This window comes from Populus nigra, chromosome 3 (genome assembly GCF_951802175.1).
Source record: "Populus nigra chromosome 3, ddPopNigr1.1, whole genome shotgun sequence".
In the NCBI taxonomy this organism is placed as follows: Eukaryota; Viridiplantae; Streptophyta; class Magnoliopsida; order Malpighiales; family Salicaceae; genus Populus; species Populus nigra.
In genome coordinates this window covers 27165856-27186943 of record NC_084854.1, presented here as the reverse complement: position 1 = coordinate 27186943, position 21088 = coordinate 27165856, and the positions used below count along the sequence as shown (strand labels likewise).

At 37.0% G+C, this 21088-nt stretch overlaps 3 protein-coding genes across 4 annotated transcripts; 1 reads left to right on the top strand and 2 right to left on the bottom strand.

The window, feature by feature from the left end:
- Positions 1 to 865: 865 nt before the first annotated feature.
- LOC133688785 (pentatricopeptide repeat-containing protein At3g24000, mitochondrial) lies at positions 866 to 4838 on the bottom strand. 2 transcript variants are annotated; one of them, XR_009841202.1, is made up of 3 exons: positions 2359 to 4838; positions 1783 to 2231; positions 866 to 1601 (listed from the first exon to the last, which is right to left on the bottom strand). XR_009841202.1 is itself a non-coding variant. In XM_062108399.1 (2 exons), the coding sequence occupies exon 1, from the start codon at positions 4166 to 4168 to the stop codon at positions 2396 to 2398; it is 1773 nt and encodes a 590-aa protein (XP_061964383.1). In that variant the 5' UTR covers positions 4169 to 4838; the 3' UTR covers positions 866 to 2231; positions 2359 to 2395. The 2 variants fall into 2 exon arrangements, 1 of the variants encoding a protein (XP_061964383.1); XM_062108399.1 differs by having other exon boundaries at positions 866 to 2231.
- Positions 4839 to 5224: 386 nt separating this feature from the next.
- Positions 5225 to 6330, top strand: LOC133687857 (chaperone protein dnaJ 11, chloroplastic-like). The gene has a single exon (XM_062107192.1). It carries the CDS (start codon positions 5789 to 5791, stop codon positions 6239 to 6241), a length of 453 nt encoding a protein of 150 aa, XP_061963176.1. The 5' UTR covers positions 5225 to 5788; the 3' UTR covers positions 6242 to 6330.
- A 4635-nt stretch (positions 6331 to 10965) lies between these two features.
- Positions 10966 to 20514, bottom strand: LOC133689330 (enhancer of mRNA-decapping protein 4-like). Its single transcript, XM_062109150.1, has 12 exons — positions 19204 to 20514; positions 18366 to 18415; positions 18144 to 18300; positions 17796 to 18014; positions 17364 to 17492; positions 15492 to 17111; positions 14620 to 14979; positions 14212 to 14331; positions 13724 to 13894; positions 12505 to 12666; positions 12219 to 12344; positions 10966 to 11504 (listed from the first exon to the last, which is right to left on the bottom strand). The coding sequence occupies exons 1-12, from the start codon at positions 20107 to 20109 to the stop codon at positions 11193 to 11195; spliced, it is 4332 nt and encodes a 1443-aa protein (XP_061965134.1). The 5' UTR covers positions 20110 to 20514; the 3' UTR covers positions 10966 to 11192.
- Positions 20515 to 21088: the final 574 nt, after the last annotated feature.

Sequence of the window (21088 nt, the reverse complement as noted above, 5' to 3'; positions counted from 1 at the left end):
TATCCATTATATACAAGATAGGAACCTATATTTGAAAGTAAACTAATTAGAATCCCTAAAATTAAGACACTATATTAGAAAATAATTAGGCTCTATATTATTTTCTAATTATGTGCTATTTATAACATGCAACAAAAATAAAACCATAAAAACTTGATAATACCATAATAAAACTCAATTATCCATCAAAATCTATCTTATGTTATTCCTTAGATTTTATCCAAAATACATCAAGGTGTTTTAATTAAAAAAAACCACATAACAATTATTCATAATCTATATTAATTCATGTTCATATGCATATATAATTACCTATACACAAATTAATTCAACAAACCTCTAACTTATCAACTATTCTCACATAAACCTTAACTTTTCAACAAACTAATTATAAAGAAAAGGACTCATAGACAATTTTATAAAGCAATAAAATATAATAATTAACTTAACTCATGGGCTAAGACTTAAAAAAAAAAGAAAAAGAAATCACGGGCCTCACATTGTTACTAACACTGTTGTCCTTTTCATGGTTGCAAGATCTCCCTTTAATGTTATTACTTACACTGTGTGCGCGCCTAAGATCAACTTGCATTATTTTTGTACATTTGTTTGAGGAGTCTTTCACCCCTTGATACGGACCAACCCGCTCGCATCACCTCTTCTCCTTCTCTTCTATGTATGTTCTGTAGAGATGGCCGCATCACAAGACTTTCTACCAAAGGATTTGAAAATCCCATGTATTCTGACATTCGTAGAAGAAACTAATAGTGTTGTGATCACTTTACAGAATCTGATGCATTATCATGGGTTAAAAAAAGGGGATACAATATGTTCATCATACAAAATTCAAAGAAAAAGCTGAGTCTTCAAATCAAATGAAAGATGCATGTTGAATTGATCATATATTGGAGTTCCAGAAACTAAGCAACAGCACTCCTAAATCATTTTTTTCTTCTTAAAAGAACATGTTAATACAGTAAAGAACTTGAGAAATAAACAAATCACAGTTCCAATCAAATCATCGTGTCGAGAATTTAAAATTGAATTTTAATCTTTTCTGCTCTTTCTCTATTCTGACTCTCTGTATCTTACCTCTTTGAGGGCTCAAGGAGGGGGACCTCCTGATCTTTTCTGAAATGGGAGTATTTGGTGGTGCTTGGAGTTGTTAGCTAAAGAATATTTTGATGATATGATCAAGCTTTGCTCACACGCCACGCCATTTTAAGCAAGAACTGTCTTTACCACAATCACAATATACACGCCCTTCTGTCACGCCTTCTACCATCTTTTGTTTCTCTCTCCCTCTATTATAGCTGCAGAAACGGCACAACCATTAAAAAAACGGGTTGCTTCCTCCTTTTGCGTTCCTTTCTCCCTCCCTTCCTTCAAATCTCATCCTTTCGTCTAATCTTTATTTATACTCTATTTTTAGACCCTGGTGCCTGTTGCTTGTTAATTTTTTATGATGCTGCAGGCAGAAATTGAGTCCTGATATGATGCTGGAACATTTCATTTCTGAGGAGAAGTGCACCTTTCTTTTCAAGCAGTTTTCAATCCATCACAAGCACAGCAAAGTTAAATGGACGTACAGAACATTTTGCCTGGTAGCAAGTTTAGGATGTTGTCAGAATAATGATTGATACAACCAATAGAACGGCTTAGATAAATTCAACTTAAGAATACTGGATATAATCTATATTTCGTTTATTTGTCTCATTTTCTCAAGTTAGATCTACACATGCTTTAATTAGGTTAAGGGAGCAATTGATATTGCTTCTGCACCTGAAATTCGCTGGTCCCAGATAAAGATAATGTTACTCGATCACTTTCTGCAGATTCTCTTGCTGCTCTCTCTCTTTCCCTCTCTACTCTTCTTTTGTTTTGGTCAATCTCTTCTCGCAGATTCTCTTCTTGTGATTCATGTAAGTAAATTCCCTGATCTGTTTCAACTAAGGGTGTTATAGCAGTCCACTTGAACTTTCTTCACGAAGTTTGTCATGGTATCATCATCAAAGAGCAGCTCGGAGTTTGCACTGTTTGAATGAGAACCGTGTTGTGTTTGTGCTCTTGCATTCATTTACCCAACACATACTCTTGATTTCTTTCCGCGAGTTCGATCCTATAATTTGCACACAACCCCACCCACCCCCACCTTGCTCTGCCTAGATATGTTATGTGACTTGGATTGTCATAGGAGAATAAATGTTTCCTAGCAGCTCAAGTAATTTCTCCTTACGCTGCCAGTGGAGAACAAATGCCAAGGATTCCTCTTCCTTGTTCGGAGATGAAGAACGTAAATGTCTAGTCTATTCCCATCAAGTTCAAAAGACTAACAACCACATTAATTTATCACTGTACCTTCATAATTCAATAGGTTATTTCTTGACAACCAGCACTACCAGTAGTCCTCACATGAACAGGCGCCATCACAAAAATGATGAAACCGATTGGTATCTCTGACAATGATTTCCCTTTCCACCAGCTTGGACACAAACTTGAATGCTGAATGGCAATCACCACAAATTCTGATATTCTTCTTGATGCGGATTGTGGATCCAGGAGGTGTGTTGAGAAGTGCAAAAGCTAGAGCAAGCTTCTCGCTATGGTACTGCAACTTTGCTTCCCTCTCCTGCTGGTCCATACACAAAAGCACGTGGCTACTGTCTGGAACATAACCAATTTCCTTAATCTTATCACTAATCTGCTCCCACATATTATGGATCTCTCTTCTCTGTGGGTGGGCATCATCATCTGCCACAAACACGTGGACTTCATTCTCCATCTCTACCCAACTACAAGCAGGCTCCTTTTTCACTCCACTTTCTTTCATCATTTTTCTCACTTTAGCAGCATCATTCCATCTACCAGCTAATGCATATATATTATAGAGCAATACATGGGTACCTGGATAGTGAGAATCCAGTTCAAAAATACATTCAGCTGCATAACCACCTAACTCCATATTCTTATGCATCCTACAAGCACCCAGCAACGCTCCCCAGACAGCAGCAGTGGGTTTAATTGGCATTTCACTTATGAATTGTATGGCTCGATCAAGATGTCCAGCTCGACCAAGAAGATCAACCATTGTGACATAATGTGAAATTTGTGGCTCTACATTGTATTTCTTCATCATGTCAAAATAATGACGTCCTTCATCCAAAAGGCCCGCATGGCTACAAGCAGTAAGAACACACAAGAATGTTATATCATTAGGAGCAATTCTAATCCTCAGCATTTCTTCAAACCTTTGTAAAGCTACCTTCCCAAGTCCATGTTGAGAATATCCAGTAAGCATTGAATTCCAAGAAACAACATCCCGTTTTGCCAACCTATCAAAAACTTTCTTTGCATCCTCAATGCTGCCTGATTTTGCATACATGTCAAGCAAAGTGTTTCCAACAAAAGCTACTAGCTTTTCACCCCATTTTATCATAAGGGCATGAACCCATTTCCCTTGCTCCAATGACCCCATGCTAGCACAAGCACAAAGAACACTAGAATAGGTAAAGTGAGTAGGTTTAACATTCTCCCTCAGCATGTTCGAGAACAAACAAAAAGCCTTGTCTCCTTGACCCTTCCTAGCATAGCCAGCAATCAAAGCATTCCAAGAAACCTCATTTTTGCTCACCATAACATCAAATATCAACTGGGCTTCCTCCAAATGATGGCACCTAGCATACATATCCAAAATAGCACAACTCACATACACATTCGAATCATAACCGTACCTTAAACAAACCCCATGAAGCTGCCGACCCTGCAAAACATCAGTAGACCCAACCCCAGAAGCCGCCTTCAACAAACTAGCCAAAGTGAACTGATTGGGTTTCAATCCAATCCTTAGCATTTCAGGGAGCAAAAGAAGCGCATCCTGCGGCCTATCATGTTGAGAATACCCAGTAATCAAAGCAGTCCAAGTGACAACATCTCTACTAGACATTTCATCAAACAGTTTACGTGCATAAACCAAATCACCACATTTCGCATACAAGTTGAGAAGGGTGTTTTGCATAACAAGATCGTCTCTGAATCTGGAATTGAGAAGAAGGGCATGAATAATCTTCCCTTCATTGAGTTTGTTCAAATGGGTGCATCTCTTTAGCAACGTGTGACAGATTTCTCTTGCACCTGCATTGTTTTTGCATTGCTGTCGTATAAGCTCCATCAATCATTGATTATTATTACTATACAGGACATTACACAAAATTCCTAAAGTCCTGTCCTGTCGCATAAGAGTATCGAATCTTGAGTTGCACCTTGGCTGATCACCTAGCTAGGAACCACAGGTCACCCATCTTCGCCTAATCAGTTCACATGCCCGGAACCGCATGCCACTCACCGAACAAGATGCCCCCATGGGTTCCATCTCATGGATTATATCGCTCTGTCCGGACAATTCCCGACCATACCAAATGCCTCTAGTGGGTCATATTTCTAAAGCTTTGGTCCGTCCAGGCAACTCGTCAAACAGGATGACCAGAAGATTTACAATTGATGAGTAATGTCTTTCAAGCTCCAGCCCGTTCAAGCCAAAAAACGGAGCTGTAAAAGAGTTAATCTATCTAAAATTGAGAGAATCTTACCGTGAGACAAAAGTGATAATTGATGTGATATATAATCTGGTTTATTCTACAAAAATCCAAGGTTGGACCTCTTCATGTTTGTAGGTTTTCTTTCTTATGGCCTCATGGACACTTGACCCAACAAATAACATTTCCTGACATGTAAAAGAACTCTCACCAAAATTAACCTTTTTGTTTTACACACCCCTCGAATATTTTACCCGTACAACACATCAGCTTCTGACTTAATAATCAGGGTAGTTTCATCGAGACTTTTCCTCAATAATTTAAAAGGGAATTTTAGAAGAGCGGCAAGATTTTATTGAAATTATTAATGATAAAGCTGATGTGACTTGTTCACTGAAATGGCATCTAGCAAATCCACTGGCAGACGCTTTAAGGCCTCTCTCTCTCTCTCTCTCTCTCTCTCTCTCTCTCTCTCTCAAAATGTGATTTTGGAATTTGGGAAATGCTTGGAATTTCTGTGTTATGGTTGCAAAATCAGCAAAACCATAACATAAAGAAAGATAAAACTAGGGTCACACTCTCTCTCTTTTTTGGGTGTACAGTGTCAGACACTTTTATCTTGTTCATCCAACGATAGGGTGTTTAAAGCTAAGCTTGCGTTTGAAAAGAGGCAGGGATATCCAAAGCACGTGAAATCTCCTCCTAAGTTTGCTAGGTTAGAGATGTCAAGCAATAAGCAAATGGGCACCTCTCCTAGTTTATACCAAACATACAATATAACCCCACTTGCAAAGAACGCACAAAATTTTCATTTCTGGCTGCTTCTTCTGGCTTGTAAAGGAAGAGAAGAGAGGATAAATTAAAGCTTCGTTTTGTTTATATGATGCGGCGTGGTGTGATTTGCGTTTAGTTCTGACGACCCCCTGTAATGCCAAACACATAATAAAACAACAGCAAATCCATAGATATCCATCACAAAAGATAACACATGATGATGTTCTTCCACCAAACCATGTGCCAACGCCCTCCAAACTGCCAAACCCAAAACTTAGGCGCCCACTGCTTCACTCTCTTGTTTGCGCTCCTTAATTTGCCTCTTTATAACCAATAAGCTCGTCCAATTCCAAATCCAAGTGCCTCAGATATTCTACCTCCTGTTCCATACTCAAAAGCCCTTCAAACTCAAGCTTCTCCTTTTTGGGCCTACTTATAACGTTTCCTGCCATTCAAGAAGTACTTTCAAGCTATACAAAAGAATGTTAGGAAGCGCTTTCTTACCTCCTAAACCCTCCCTCTCCCACTCCTCTCCCAGCCATTTTAGTCCAGGGGTTGAATATCCGATTCGGGCCTTCGTAGTCACAGCATCTGCAGCCACTATCAGTCCAGATTCGGTGAAGGCAAAGTCATCAAGAAATACACTATACGAAATCCTCTGTGTCGACCAAACTGCATCCCAAGCTGAGATCAAGGCTGCATACCGAAGTCTGGCAAAACTTCATCATCCAGACATCACACCTTCAGATCGTGATGGTCAGGATTTCATAGATATCCACAATGCTTATGCTACCTTATCTGATCCTGCAGCTAGGGCTAGCTATGACTTGTCAATTCGTGCTTCAGCTCCACGTTATGGATTTAGATATTCTACTTCAAACACTTTTCAGGGAAATCGACCAACTAGGAGGTGGGAAACTGATCAATGTTGGTAGGCAACCTAGCTTAACTATTTGCTCATAATGTAATTTGTACCATCAACAACAGAATCAAAGCCCTTGCCCACATCTACTTCTTCTTCAAACCCGACCTTTTTTCTCTCTTAATTTTCAGATACAAAAGGTTCAAATCAGGATTGAAAATTTGTCAAGTAAAACTATGAACAGAAACTTCAAGAGCACTCCATAAATCACATGACATATGTGTCAACTGAAAATTCAGCTCTCCTTGAAACAGTGGCCGTAGACAGAGGGTTATATACATGGAGAATCACTCAAAGATAAAATACTGATTTTTTTAAAAAAATTAGCATAGTAATTTAAATTTTTTGACAGAAGTTTAAACGAGCGCGATATAGGGTGTATATTTGAAAACGTGATATAAACCATTATTTTTGAAAATTTTAAATTTTTTTTTAAATAATTTTATTTTATATTTTCATATCGTTTTGATGTGTTGATATATAAAAAATAATTTTTAAAAAATAAAAAAGATTCATTTTAATGCATTTCTAAATGAAAAACATTTTGAATCGTCACCACTACCATAATCTCAAACGGGCCTATAATAATTGTTATATTTTAGAAAAACAATAATTAAATATGTCGTCTTTTAGAAATATGATAACTTTATATTCACACTTTAAAAGTGCAATATGTTGTGATATTTAAACCTATCTTCTGATAGAAGAACACAGATAGACACATCTCTCCCCTTCTCTCTCTCAAAACCACTCTTCACAATCTTTTTCTCTCTAAAGATCCTACCAATCACTTGTTTTTTTTTTCCCTTGAAATTCTCAAAAATCAAATTCATCTTAGTCTCCAAGCATCCTAGAATGTTTTCCTTGTTGAAATCTGCTGCTGCCACCATCGCTATAATCTTTTCTCTAGTCCTACAAGCAAAGTAAATACAAAGTAAATACAATACACTGCTATGAATTTGTGTTTGGTTAATTGAAATGAAATCATTAATTGTTTTAGGTTGAGATTGAATTTAGAGTTTATTAAATTAAAGATAAATTAACTATGAATATCATCAATTAAGGTTGATTTGATATAGTTAAATATAAAAATAAGTTAAATTAATTCTTTCAATTAATTATGTGTTGCTTTGTATTTTGGATAAGTTGTTGAATTAGAAATTTTGTGTAGATTGTTGGAATTGGCTAATATGTTATCAACTACACTTGATGATTTCACATAATAAAGCATGAATGCAGTAGAACTATGAGAAATTATATGTTGCATTGAATTGTAGATAAGTTGTTGAATTTGATATTTTCTTTGAATTGTTTTAATTTGCTATGACTTTGAGTTTAATTAATACAATTGAGCATGAAAATATCAATTAATTAGATTTGATATCTTGAATTATGTTTAATTTTTGTCAAGTATGCTTTTGTGTTAAATTTTGATAATTTGATTGAATTTGCTATGAATTTTATCAATTAAGGTTGGAATAATACAATTTAGTTAGAATTACATTCAATCGACCAAAATCCGATTTGGTATATGAGTATCACATGTTGGGTTTGTCAAGAACTATCTCAACCCAATAACTTAAGCTCTTAGGTGAGATCCAAGATATAATTTATATTATTATCTAACACACCTCCTCAAGTGAAAATCTTTTGAACTTGAAACTTGCACAAGTTCACATTACCTTGTGTTTAATTTTTATCAAATAAATAGGGATGATGAGATTCGAACTCGTGACTGTTTGGCCACCAAAGCTCCGATACCATGTCAAAAAACCATCTCAACTCAATAGTTTAAACTCTTAGGTGATGTTTCAAGATATTATTTATATTATTCTCTAACAGGGTTATCACACCAAATCCTGAGGAAGTCCCTCCAACTATATACATGCTACATGAGCAACAAATTGGTATATATGAGTATCACATGTCAAGTCATCACACCGGATCTTGAGCAAGTCCCTCCACCTATATACATGCAATACGAGCAACAAGCCAAACAAATACAAAATATCATAAGTAATCAATTTCTTTTAGAATTAATATATGTTAAACATTAAGTTTTATTTATTGATATTTTAATTTAATATTAATGTTTTATTAATATTAAATTGACTTTTTGCTACAAGAGGATCGAGAGACCACATCTTTGCTTCGTAATATTGACAAAGAAAACAGAGGATACATTTATGTCTTGATGATTAAATGTTTGCCACAATGAATTTGATATCTTTATAGAGAAATTAACTCTTGATGATACCATGATAGAGGATGAGGCCACTTAGATAAGAGTAGGAGTATAATGCAGTTGTGCTATTGATGAGCTCAGATTATCCAGTAAATGATGTAGAAATAGATAGATAGATAGATAGATATATAGGTTGTTGATATATTTTGAGATTACAATTACTAAAATGTTATATTATTTAAGTATTTAAGATTCATTTTGCATGTATATATTTTACTTATTTGCATTCTTAAGATTATTTGTGATTATAAAATGCAAGAATTTATTGTGTTTGATTATCGTAGTTCTTTGCAGATGCTTTTAAACTAGACAAAATTTTAGTTATCATTCTCTCCCCTAATTTTGTTAAAAACAGAAAATTTCTTACCCTCTAAAATCATTAACTAAATTAAATATAAGATTAACAAACTAAATAATATATCTCATAATAACTATTTTTTGTTAGATTTAGATAAATGGAAACTTGTTGCTGGAATTTTCATGGAATGAATATGATAGCTAATGGAATTTAATTGATGTCACGGTTCTGAACTGTAACATTTAATTAATATTGTAGTTTTGAAATGCAATATTAATTAATTTTTGCAATTAAAAAATACATCAATTATATATCATGTTTCTAATAAACCACAACGTTAATTAAATATCACAGTTTTAATTCGCGACATTCTTGTTGTTTTGTCAAAACCTTTTACTTGTGTTAATTCTCTATTTCTTTTTTATTTCTACGCTAATTACCTAATTTATCCAAAATACTGAACTAATTCAGGCAAATCATATCAATTCCCTCAACGTTTTTCCTAGAACCTTATATTCCATGCATTTTTCTTTATTTTTTATTCTGATGTCTTGAATTACAAAAGCATTCCACTAATTTAGAACAGAAGACAGAAGAGATAGCAATGGAAGAAGGAAACAACCTAGTTTTAGCTGCGAAGCTAGGATCTCAAGTTACTGTTGACATATTAAGGATAGAAATATACTTGCCAGATTCCTTTTAACAGCAAAATGTAACAGCCACGAACTAGGCCAGGATCAGAGATATATTAGGTGATGGAAAATGATAAAAAAAAAGTAGCTGACATGACATGCAATCTGGAAATTCAGGTCAGCATTCTGTTGGATTAATACCCTCTTTAAAACTAGAAACAATGATAGACAGAGAAGGTTATAGAAGAACCACACAAACTAATCCAACAGAATTGCAACACTACTACCAATTCCCTGCCCATAACCCTTCAGTACCTAAAAAATGGATATTACATGCCCTTTTCTTTTCCTTTTTTTTTTTTTTTTGATGCCATGAAACAAAAAATCTATTATTATACAACAGAAGGCAGAAGCAAAAGGATAGAACCGTGCAAGAAGAAAGAAATGACCTTGGTTTGGCTGCAAAACTAGGATCCCAGGCAGTATTGATATATAACACAAGGATAATGAGAGTGGTAAAGTAATACGATGAGAACCAAGGCAGGCTGCTGCTGAAAAATGCCTACAATAGCGCTAGAAGGATGAGAACAAAGCTAGGAAAAAGCGGCGGAAAGGGAAGAAGCTGCTGGCCGCAGAGTCTGTGCAGGAGTCCTTGCGGCAGGGGGGTTTTGGAAGGCTATAAATGTATTGATGTTTCAACAAGCAGAATTTATTAAACACCTTTCAGAACTTTATGAACTTATCTTTCTCTTCTTGAGTATCCAACACTTCTCTATGAAGGTGAGGATTGTAGCAGTGTTATATATGAGAACTTGAGAGGGAGAGTTTCATTTTGGACACGAGGCAATGCAAGTGCTTGCAGACTGAGGTGCACCGGATTTGAGTTTTGGCGTAGAATTTTTGTCTAGATAAGGCGGATTAATTCATCTGGCAATTTCTCGAATTTGTTTTCTTTCAATCTTGCAGAAGATGATCTTCTCAGCGTGACCACGTTCTGATGGCTGCTCTTAGTCATCTCTTGGAGGAGGAATCTTTCTGTACATGCACCTAGGTCTCTTGTATAAAAGTAGGGTTCTTCTCATTTATGTTTTTCATAACGAGTTTCGTTTTTATGTAAACTTTTTCTTAAACAATCAGTCTATGATCCTAGTTCAATTCTCACATTTTTGAGGGAGTTCAACAACATAAAAATATAGGATCGTAGCTTCAAAAACTGATTGAAAAGGGATGCAGATTACATTTGATTAATGTTACTGACACAAAGAACACACGGAAGAAATAAAAATAGATTTAGTTTAAGAAACGAAAACAAGGATATGAAATGAAATGAAGACCTGTAACCACACGCATGCAACCCGAAAGGACAACAAAGAGATCACACCTTGCTCGTAACGTAATTTCCAACATCAATACTGGAATCAAGTTCTTTTGTACATTTCTTTCTGTAGCAACCTCTACCTTAATTTTTCCATTTTCGAAGGTAACAAAAAAGTTCAAATCATACGAGTACAGGAATTTGTCAAGTAGAATTATTACGATCATCATAAAGTGAAACCACAGGATGGACAAAAATCACTGAAAAACAGCTCGATCAGTGTTATATTGAATCCACCCCTTGAAACTAGCCAACAATGGATAAAAAGGATTGTGGAAGGAAGAATCACACAATCAATAAATACTTTTCAAACAATTCTGATTCCCTGGAACTTTCCTAGAACCCTATACAACCAAAAAATAGACGTGCCATGTTACATATTTCCACAAAATGGAAGGAAAAAAGGGGAAACAATCATTTACAGCTCCTTAGCACAGAATTTATGACAACCAGAAGAAGGCGTATGCCTGGGGCTTCTGAAGCAGATGTACTAGGTAGACTCCTTTGATTGATAACTATCTGGTAGACCTGTTCAAAGATTGGTCTTACATGCACTGAAATCATTGGATCCACAGGGTTTATAGCAGCAGTCACATCTGTCATCCATCCCAACTTTCTAGAGGTTTCGTTACTAATATCACATGCCAATTGCTGTAGAAGGGCCAGCAGAACTCCTTGGCTTAGAGGTGGTAGCGGTGACATGGACAATATCCCTTGTAGATCAACCTAGCGAAACCAGCAAATATAAATCATGTGTTTGATCACTGTGAAAATTATTGAGAAACAGAAGCAATTTAATTTGTTTCTTGTCAAAGAAACAATTTAAGCAACCAGATGAATTCCATCACTTTTAAGTTTTTCAAGTGGGCACCTGCCTGGTCCCACTGTAAACATGGGACAAAAAGATAAAGAAAAATTTAAAAGACATAGTATTCACACCAGGAAAATTCTAATTTGATTGTAGTTAAATTAACTTGAATCACCTAAAAAGGTCAAACATCACAAATAGTCGACTTTAACAATTCCTGGCACTGTTTGTCCAATCTAAATTCTGAAGTTGAAAAAAATCCAATGATTTAGTGGCTTGGTTAAAATTGGTAGATTACAAGGAGAGCTGTGGCCACAGAGGATGCAAGAAATGGAATCAAAAGGTTGCATCTCACAAGATAACAAAATACTTGCATTTGACTCCAACCAAGTAGATTATAGCTGAGTACAAGTTATGTTTTGCTCATCTACTCAATTTTTACGGATTTGAGCACATTAGACATGCATATAATTAAGTCTTTGAATGCGGCTTAAAGCATGAATGCAATTTACCAGTCCTAGGTTAGCTGCAAACACTTCTTAAGCCAGACATATTGGAATAAAAATCCTGCCTTGACTCTACTTTGGTAGAATGGGGGGAGTGTATCTTTCTAAAATCAATGGCAGCATTACCTGAGAACATAACCAGGAAACTATTGTGACATCATTTCTGTGCAGAGCTACAGTGAATGCTTCCTCATACTTCCGCTCAGCTATTAACCTTGATAATTCTTTTGTTGGATCCAAAGGTGCCTCGGGCTGTAGATATAAACACATCTAGAAGTCAGATGCAACTAAAAGCATTGTAACTTCCACTGCAAATTTATCATTTTAAACAGAAGATCATTGTGTGCTCTTTAACCGGGAAGCTACAAAATACACACAAGAAAAAAACTCGGCAATAAAACAAAAGGCATACCATCTCATGCAAACCAGGCAATGGTCCATTGCCCAACTTTGCTGATGGATTTCCTACTTCTGAGTTTGCACCTGCAGCTGCCATAGCTAAGAGCTGCCGTTGGCCATCAGCCAGCTCTCCACTTAAGGTTTGAGTGAGTGATGATGCTGAATTGATAGCATCCTGCAATAATGTGTTTGTAATACAGAATTTTAAACAGAAAATAACAAAAGATACGATATGACATGCTCCTCAATCTAATAACACCATTAGGTCCATGCAAAGGAAATCATTCCCTCCTACAGAATTACCCACTTCGATATTATTGCAAGCTTATCATTGAAAGTACAATGGAAGCTTGTCAACTTGCCACTGTAAACATGCAAAGAAATCAAAGATGAAAAATCTGAATTTGCAACTCCCACGTGCATGAAGAAGAAAAGAAAAGGATGCAGAAAATTTAAGAGCCAGTGCAACAACTAAATATCAGGACTTGTTCAGCTTTATTGTTGGCTGTAATACCAAACATCTGCTGTTGGTCAAAAGCAGTACCTCCTGTCACCATAAACTATTGTGTGGTTACCCATAGCAGGGCAACATGCTTCTGAAAGGAGATTAAGATGCTACACTACTGCTTGTTTCATTTGATATTAGTTCCAAAAGAAAAGTGAAGGATTAAGAATGAGACCTCTCCAATGGTACGACTTAGTTTTCCATTTAAATTAGGAAAGAATAGTATGAGGATCTTTGAATACATGATGGTTTAGAAGTCATTTAGAATAAAAAAAACTGGCATCAGTTAGAATAGGAGGAATAATTCCACAGTATACACACTAACAAAAGCTGTATTTAGAGATCTAATACAATATAAGGAATCCTGTAGTTAAAAAAAAAAACAGAGTGGTTAATAGTCTTTTAGAAATCAATCATAACATTTTTTATACTTGCTTCAGTAAAACATTGAGGAATAATTTCACAATAAGGGTGTTCTTGGAGATCTAACACACACCAGAAAGGACCCTTCAGTCCAAAAAATTTAACAACTGCAAAATCTTTTCACACATTATAGATAAACAGCAGGCTAAATCCATTAGTTTAAGAAGAAATACGATAAGTACGATGCATATTTGATTAAATCTAAACCCCTTCAATAAAAAGAGAGTGGAATTATAATATTAAATAAGGAACTAGGAACATGAATATATAAGATACCTACTATAAATATCAAATGTACACATACCCTCAGAGCGATGGCCAAAGGAGAATGCAAGGAATTGAACTGTTGCTGAGTGTCATTTATATGCTTACTAAGCTCTTTCTGAAATGTGGCATCAACTTGATCAAACATAGCTTTGCAGGACATCTCAAACGCGGGAATAATTGAGGCTTCTAGAGTAGACCTTAATGCATCCTGCAAATACCAACATTACAATTTTTTTCATTATCAGAAAGTTCTCCATCTTTTTGCTTCATGAAATGAGATTTAAAAGAGAAGTTTCTAAACGCATATGAAAAAAGGTATATCACCATTCATTCTTCCAAGGAAAAGACAAACAAGATTTCTAAAACAATTGCACATTCTGTCCAAAAGAAACTAACAAAAAATCACTGGGGCAAAGAAGGTCCTTAAAGTCCTATGTAAAGAGAGATGAATAAAGCTTAACTAACTTGTTAATTGAATTAAGGGTTTACGCAAGGATATTGTTCAGAGAATGAATATCAAATAACCTGAAGAGCTTGCTTGCCAGAAGTTTGAAACTGTGATTGGATTTGCCTGGCCACTGTAACTTCAAGCTTTGAACTAACTGTCTTCTCTAGTTGATTCACTGCCTTCTCTCCCACCCCTTTCTGCTAAGCCCACATAAAGAAACCTTGATCAGTAAAGAGCACATGAACCACACAAACAATTAAGCAACTTTTGAAAGTTAATGAGAATTGGATAATTATGCTAAACTATTAAGCATTTAACGAATTAAACCATCGTCTAGAGCAAAGACAATTGGACATCTGTGCATGACTCCCAGTTTCCATGATTATGTTTGTGATATAAAAAGAAACAGAATGAATTGCTTCAATTTAATAGGTCACCAAAACAAGAATAGAAATGTTGACAAACGAGGAGCATAGACATTTAACCTGGAATGACTCCATAATATATGATGATATGCTTTTCTCCAAAATGGGAGTGATAGCACGAGCAACAGCAGGTCCAATTGCAGCTATTTCCTTCTTTAAAGTTTTCTCCAAAGCTGTTGGCAAATCCTTGTTTATAAAATTTGTAATCAAATTTGCTAACTGCTGTATTCGGTCCCTTTCTAATTTCTCAAGCTTAGTGTTTTCTTCTTGAAAACGAACCCATAGAGCATCTGTGTTAGCCCTAACAACTTTCTCAATACTCCGGCCCAATGATGCCTCTAGTCTTTTGCCTTCTTTGGAAACTGGGACAGAAATCATTGTATTCATCTGCTTCTGCATTTCTTTCTGCATGTTCATTAACTGTGAAACATGCACAAAATCATTAGTCTTGAACCATTTATGAATGCATCCATCTAAAAGAAGAAATGCATGAACAGATTATTGGATAGAGGAAACCAATGGAGGAGAAGAAAGGTATCTAGGCATGTTCTAGCAAAATTTGGGTGATTGGGTTTCAAGAAATGGTATCAGATTTGGGGATGAGCCAGAAAAATAGTAGAGACACAATGTCAAGCAAGGAGGTGACAATAAGCTGATTAAAAAAAATAAAAAATAAAAAAAGAGGATGATAAACAGTGCGATAGTTGATTTTAATAGTTCAGAAAATATAAAAAAAAAAAGAAGAAAAGAATAAAAAGGTGATATTCTTAAGATGATGACATACTGTAAGTTGTCTTAAGTAATCAATACATGACATCAGAAAAGTCAGATCCAAGCAGCAAACTGATGGGAAACATGAAATAAAGCACGTCTATTGTAACCATATAACTGCAAATCACATATAAAGAACAGTCAATCAAAAGTCTAATCACCTGATCAAGTGTATCCTGCATGGCCAATATCTGAGGTAAAGCAGCATCACTAGATTGGGCACAGGGACCGCAACCTGGTTCGTTGGATGAATCAGTAGAGTTGAATGGACTCGGGGAAGGGGAAGATTGAACAGATACTTGTGAACTTTTCCCTTTTGGTTTTTTTGCTTTAGTTGTAGGGGCTGGGGACTGTGGAACTTCCACAGAAGTTTCTGGTTCACCACGTTTTGCAGGCACATCTTTAGTCATATCTTGCTTCTCATCTTCATCACTAGGAGGTCTATCAAGTACCTCAGTAATACTACCTTCATCAACTTGTTGGACTAGCCCAACACTATACGCTTCCACACAACAATCTCCTGTCATCTGAATGCCGAGATCTGAGGCCTGAGAGTAGAAGGATTTCTCTTTCTTCTCTGCAACAGCAGCGTGAGATTCTCTGGGCAAGTCAAAGTCATTATTTTGATCAGTTCCTGTCTCTCCACCAACTTTAAGCTCCACTTCAGCACTTTCAATATCATTGTTCACAAGCACATCCTGAATCTTTGCCTCTGTGACATTCAGGCCCTGAGTGGTTTGGGAATTTTCAGAAGAAACGGCCCTGGATAATATCTCCGATGGAGTTATAAGATGGGTTGGGTGTTTAAACATTATTGGAGTTTCAGAAACCATTGCAATATCAGTTTGTTTGACATTCTTCTCACCCTTACTCAAATTATCACCAGAGGATGTATCACTTGCATTTTCCTTCACAGTTTCAATTCTGCGGTCCACCAAATAATCTGGAACAGACTGGTCACCAGCATGATCACTGAGCTGCAAACTAGTATCTGTGCTATTTGACAGACTCTGGAGACCTGACAACTTTCGAGGCAACCTTGGACTCATCGGTAGAAGGGGTGGTACAGTGTTGGTATTGTCAGCATTATTATGTAATGCAGTAGCCTTGGTTTGCCCACCAGAAGAAGCTATATCTAGTGAGCTATTAACATCAAAAGAACCTAAGCTTTCTGGATGATTTGCTGCAGGAGCATTTTCAGAACTGTTTGAAGTCATTGGTGGTATGGAAGCGATGTTACCTGCAGACATATTAGTGGGTTTACTTCCATGAGAAGATTCCATAATAGTGGAACCATCAGAATTAGAAGCATCGAAAGCATGAGAAACATTAGATTCTGTTCTCTCCAACTCCATGTTCTCCAGAGGTGGTGGAAGGCATTGAGACAAGTTCAACGCATATTGTTGAATAGCTTGTGTTTGCACACAGTAAACCTGAACAATATGTTCTCCATTTGGTAAACTATCACTAGTTCCAGTAAGACTCAAAATAGGCATTGTAACTGTAAACTCAGCTATGTAATCCATGCGGGTTGCAGCAGGATAAGGCCCATATTCCAAGTGTACAGCATATATGGCATTCTTCTTGGCATTTGCCAGCAGAAATAAGCCTGCACAGGGCAGCGCTACCACTTGATCAAAGAATGCATCCTCAGCGTTCGATTCAACTGAACTCTTCAAGGTCAAAGTCTGATTGCACTGCCATGATTCAGCATTACTGGGCAACAACCAGCCCTCCTCACTTGCAGAGGCCCATATCTTCAGTTCCTGATTCAGCGGGCCCTGTAAATAGGAGAGATGTAAACAAGCCCAAACATCCAAAACATTGAATATGTATTAAAGGAAATCAACACCTTAGAGAACATGAAAGTGACTTTGAAAATAAATTGCTATGATCAAATAACCATATCACTCTTATCAAAGGCCAGTAAAAAATGGCTGAGTTACATATAATGAAATTCTCTCTAGTCATCTAAAAAGGTCTAGCATCATTAAGCACTACCATTGTGTAGAACAAAAAGAATAGGAGCCTACCCCAGTGATAAGAACAATGTGATCAGGGTGGTCAGGGGCAGTCAGGAACGCCACAGAATTTACAGGATTACCATCATGTGGTCTGAATACTGCAAGTGGTACTGCCTTGCAGTCTTCCCAAATCTTGACCTGTGCAGCAGACAACAAGTGTTTGGGTATAAAAAACACTAAAAGAATATTACATTGCTTATCTTGAATAAATTGACAAGTCTTAGATGATATGACCATAAAGAAAAATTGATAATGGCTTAACTCAGACTTAAAATGTAACTAAGAGATCTTACAAACCCTGCCATATGTGCCGCAAGCAGGAGGGGGAGTTTGGTTAATGTTTGAGACTATGTAACCTTTAGGTTTTACAAGAGCTACCAGCAGAAAAAAAAATGACAAACTAAAAGACTACAAGGTAAGGGGGAAGAGGAGACAACAAACCACGCCATCTGTTGAAGCTGAAGCTAAACGGGTGGTCATCCATTGACACATTGACAACTCAATGACTTCACCATCGTGCTTACCAACAAGCTGGACACCTTCAATCAGCTTATCAACAGGACAAGCGAGAGGTTGCTCAGCTGAAAATCCTGCGCCTTTTCCAACTTTATTGGTATCGATTTTCAGGATGAGGTTTCCAATTGCAACAACCAAAATTTCCTGCAACATTTTCATTTACAGTAAAGATATAGTAAGAGAAAACATACATCAATACCAGTGCAAGGGGTGAAAGATGTGATGGGATGGGAATTTTATCTTGATAACATTAACTTCAAAATCCATAATTACTTGTTTGTGTGGATGCCAGCACACTCGTGGGTGGACCAGTTCTCCATCTGCTATTATGTGAAGGGCAAGAAGTATCCTTTCAAAAATTTGAGGTTTTTCTTCCTCATCTGGGCCCTCATTGATCTTCCGTATGAAAACACATCCATCAACACATGCACTGCATGAATAAAAGTAAGCATCTTTTGCTTAGAAATAGGGGAAAATATCAATACTAAAATTTACCTGGCCAGAAGGTGAACATCCTCGGCGAAGAAAGCCATGTCTGTTACTTTCTGCATAGAAAATCATGCAATGATTTAGATAGTTTTTATACTAGTATTTAAAAAAATAACCAAAATTGATATCAAGGGTACACAAAAGATGTTGCATAACTAGAAGAAAGCTACAACATTTGGGCAGTGGAGGTTGCTTCTAAACATGAAAGGACAGCAGCCAACTAAAGTAATGAAATTAATGAGGCTTACTCTGCAAGTCTGTCCAAAATCTGCGCATGATTATTATATCAAGAACCTTCAGTACCAAACAAAATCAGGATTTTATCATGAGCATTAGGAATTTTTGCCTCTCTTCTCAAAGTACAGTAAGCAAATTGATGGAACTGAAACCGAAACGGTATCCAGAAGCAATAAAGGAGAATGGGTAAACTCTCATGTTTCTATCCGTAATGTGATTTGTTAATTTGACATCAGCGGAATAGGAAAGTTTAATTATTTAGGAATAAGGGTTTTCCTCCACAACTTGGTCACTTGAATATTACCTGCACTTGATTTGGAGAGTGCAGCTATTGAAAATCACTATCCAACTATTGCAACTTGCCAAGATAAGTTGAGAACAAACATTCTAGCAGTATGTTCATATGTAATGGCTCATCAAAAAGACTTCAAATACATTCTTTTTTAATTGAAATCTGATTCAGCAATTATCACAAGGTGAGATTCACTATCAGTTAGACAATGCCAATTACTGTATTACATAATGTCATGAATGTCGATTTTCAATCAAGTTTAGGTACACAAAACACAAGATAATCGTAAGACCTTGACAAGAAGAGAGAAATAACCTGGTTATGACCGCGAAGCAATGATCTCAAAGCAGTATTAATATTGAGGATACGAATAGCACCAGGCTTGAGTCCATAGCAAATGTAATTCCTATTAACAGCAATCTGACGGCCGAGAACAAGGCCAGGATCGGAGACATATTTAGTGATGGGAGTGACTTCAAGTTGAGGCTGCACCTCACCTTGCAATCTCACATCAATATCATACACGACATGGTTTCCATTCAAATGCCGGCCCTTAGGGAGCTTGGTGCTGGGCATCCTCACTGGAGGAGGGCAGCATTGCTGCGTCGGAGATGCTAAACTAACAGGAGGGGCAGAGGGGACAGGAGGAGCACTGGTGGCGGTGGATACAGCGGAGGAAGCATAAGAAGGGAAAGGCCCACTAAGATTACTGGAGGGAGGTGGCTGCTGTTGGTTTTGATTGCTCAAGATGTCCATCAAAATAGCACCACCTGAATTACTAGGTGAGAGAGGAGGAGGAGGTGCAAAAGAAGAGATGGGCTGTGGTCTATTTTGGTGATGGATATTAGTATTAGTAAGGAACTGATTGTGAAGATGCTGAAAAGGAGGAGGAGGAGGGTAAGGGGAGAGATAGTGAGGGTGGTGAAAAGGGTGATAAGGGCCAGTAGGAGGTGGATAAGAAGAAGATGGAGTTAGATAAGGTGGAGAAGACGAAGGGAGAGGGAAGGAAGGAGAGGTAGTGGGATTCTCGGTGGTGATAGTGTTACTATTGGGAGAAGGACCCTGTTGTTGTTGTTGTTGTTGTTGTTGTTGGTTTGGGGGTTGCATTATACTCATAGGATTTGCGGCAGAGGGTTTAAGCAGTTTATTCATATCAAAACCTCCTCCTCCTCCTATTACCCCCCCACCTCCTTGTTGATGTGGAATACCAGGTGAAGCCATTATTAAGCAACAACAACAACAACAAGAATTGATCTGATATAATAATATACTAGTAATTGGAAACAATCAATCAGACTGATGAAGAGAGAGAGGAGAGAGATTTGAAAAGGCTTACAGAGTGAAGGGATTCATGGATCCGTTCAAGTTTGAATCATTTTCAGATTAGAGAGGGGAGGACACTCCTTTATCTCCCCCCCCCCCCCCCCCCCCCCCTTTTGTCGTCCCAAAGTGGGGTAGGGATGGAGTGAGGATTTTGAGAAGAAAGAGAGAGATTGAAGAAAAAAGCAAGTCTTTTTATGTAGTAGTTTGCTCGGATGTGTAGATTGATGCCCAATGGACAGCAAACAGGGAGTGGAAAAAATGGAAAGAGAGAATTTTTAGTGATTTTTCCCCTCATTTGTTGAAGTAGTAATTAGTGCTCCTATTACCAATTTTGTATTGTTATTATTATTATTATTATTATAATCATTATTTATCGTCGTCTTCTTCTGTGAATGTCATCCGCAGAGGTAGCAGACATTGCTCCACTACTCCCATCTGTCGTTGGTACACGTAACCCAAGTTTGCATCTCCACTACTGGAATCACAAGCACTTCCCAACTTCCCAAGTTGATCAACTCATAGACTAAACTACTTGTTAGTACGACAACTCTCTTCTGCAGAATCTCCCAACTTTTTTTGCTTTCCTAGGTTAAAATACCAGGTTGCATGCTTTCCTCGGAAACTTGTATTCAACAAGTTACCCAAAATGAGCTCGGCTCTGATCCTTCATTCATTGCTTGTGGAAGGCATTGCAACATAATCAAATATCCATGTTTGCCAAGCTCTCTTCTTTTCTCTGAGAGATTATGCGTTTTATATGCATGGAGAAGTTGAAGAAGCATTGAAAATGAGAGAGATTATTCTTTATTTAACCAATTAAATTTTACTCTGAAACTACCCCAGCAGATGAAAACAAAGCTATTGTGGCCCCACAAAA

Coding starts and splice junctions, on each gene's coding strand:
- LOC133689330 (XM_062109150.1), bottom strand. CDS start 20,109: ATGGCTTCACCTGGTATTCCACATCAACAAGGAGGTGGGGGGGTAATA. Junction 18,301..18,365: donor GATGTTCACCTTCTGGCCAG/GTAAATTTTAGT, acceptor TTATTCATGCAG/TGCATGTGTTGATGGATGTG. Junction 12,345..12,504: donor TGCCTGGTTTGCATGAGATG/GTATGCCTTTTG, acceptor TTATATCTACAG/CCCGAGGCACCTTTGGATCC.
- LOC133688785 (XM_062108399.1), bottom strand. CDS start 4,168: ATGGAGCTTATACGACAGCAATGCAAAAACAATGCAGGTGCAAGAGAA.
- LOC133687857 (XM_062107192.1), top strand. CDS start 5,789: ATGTTAGGAAGCGCTTTCTTACCTCCTAAACCCTCCCTCTCCCACTCC.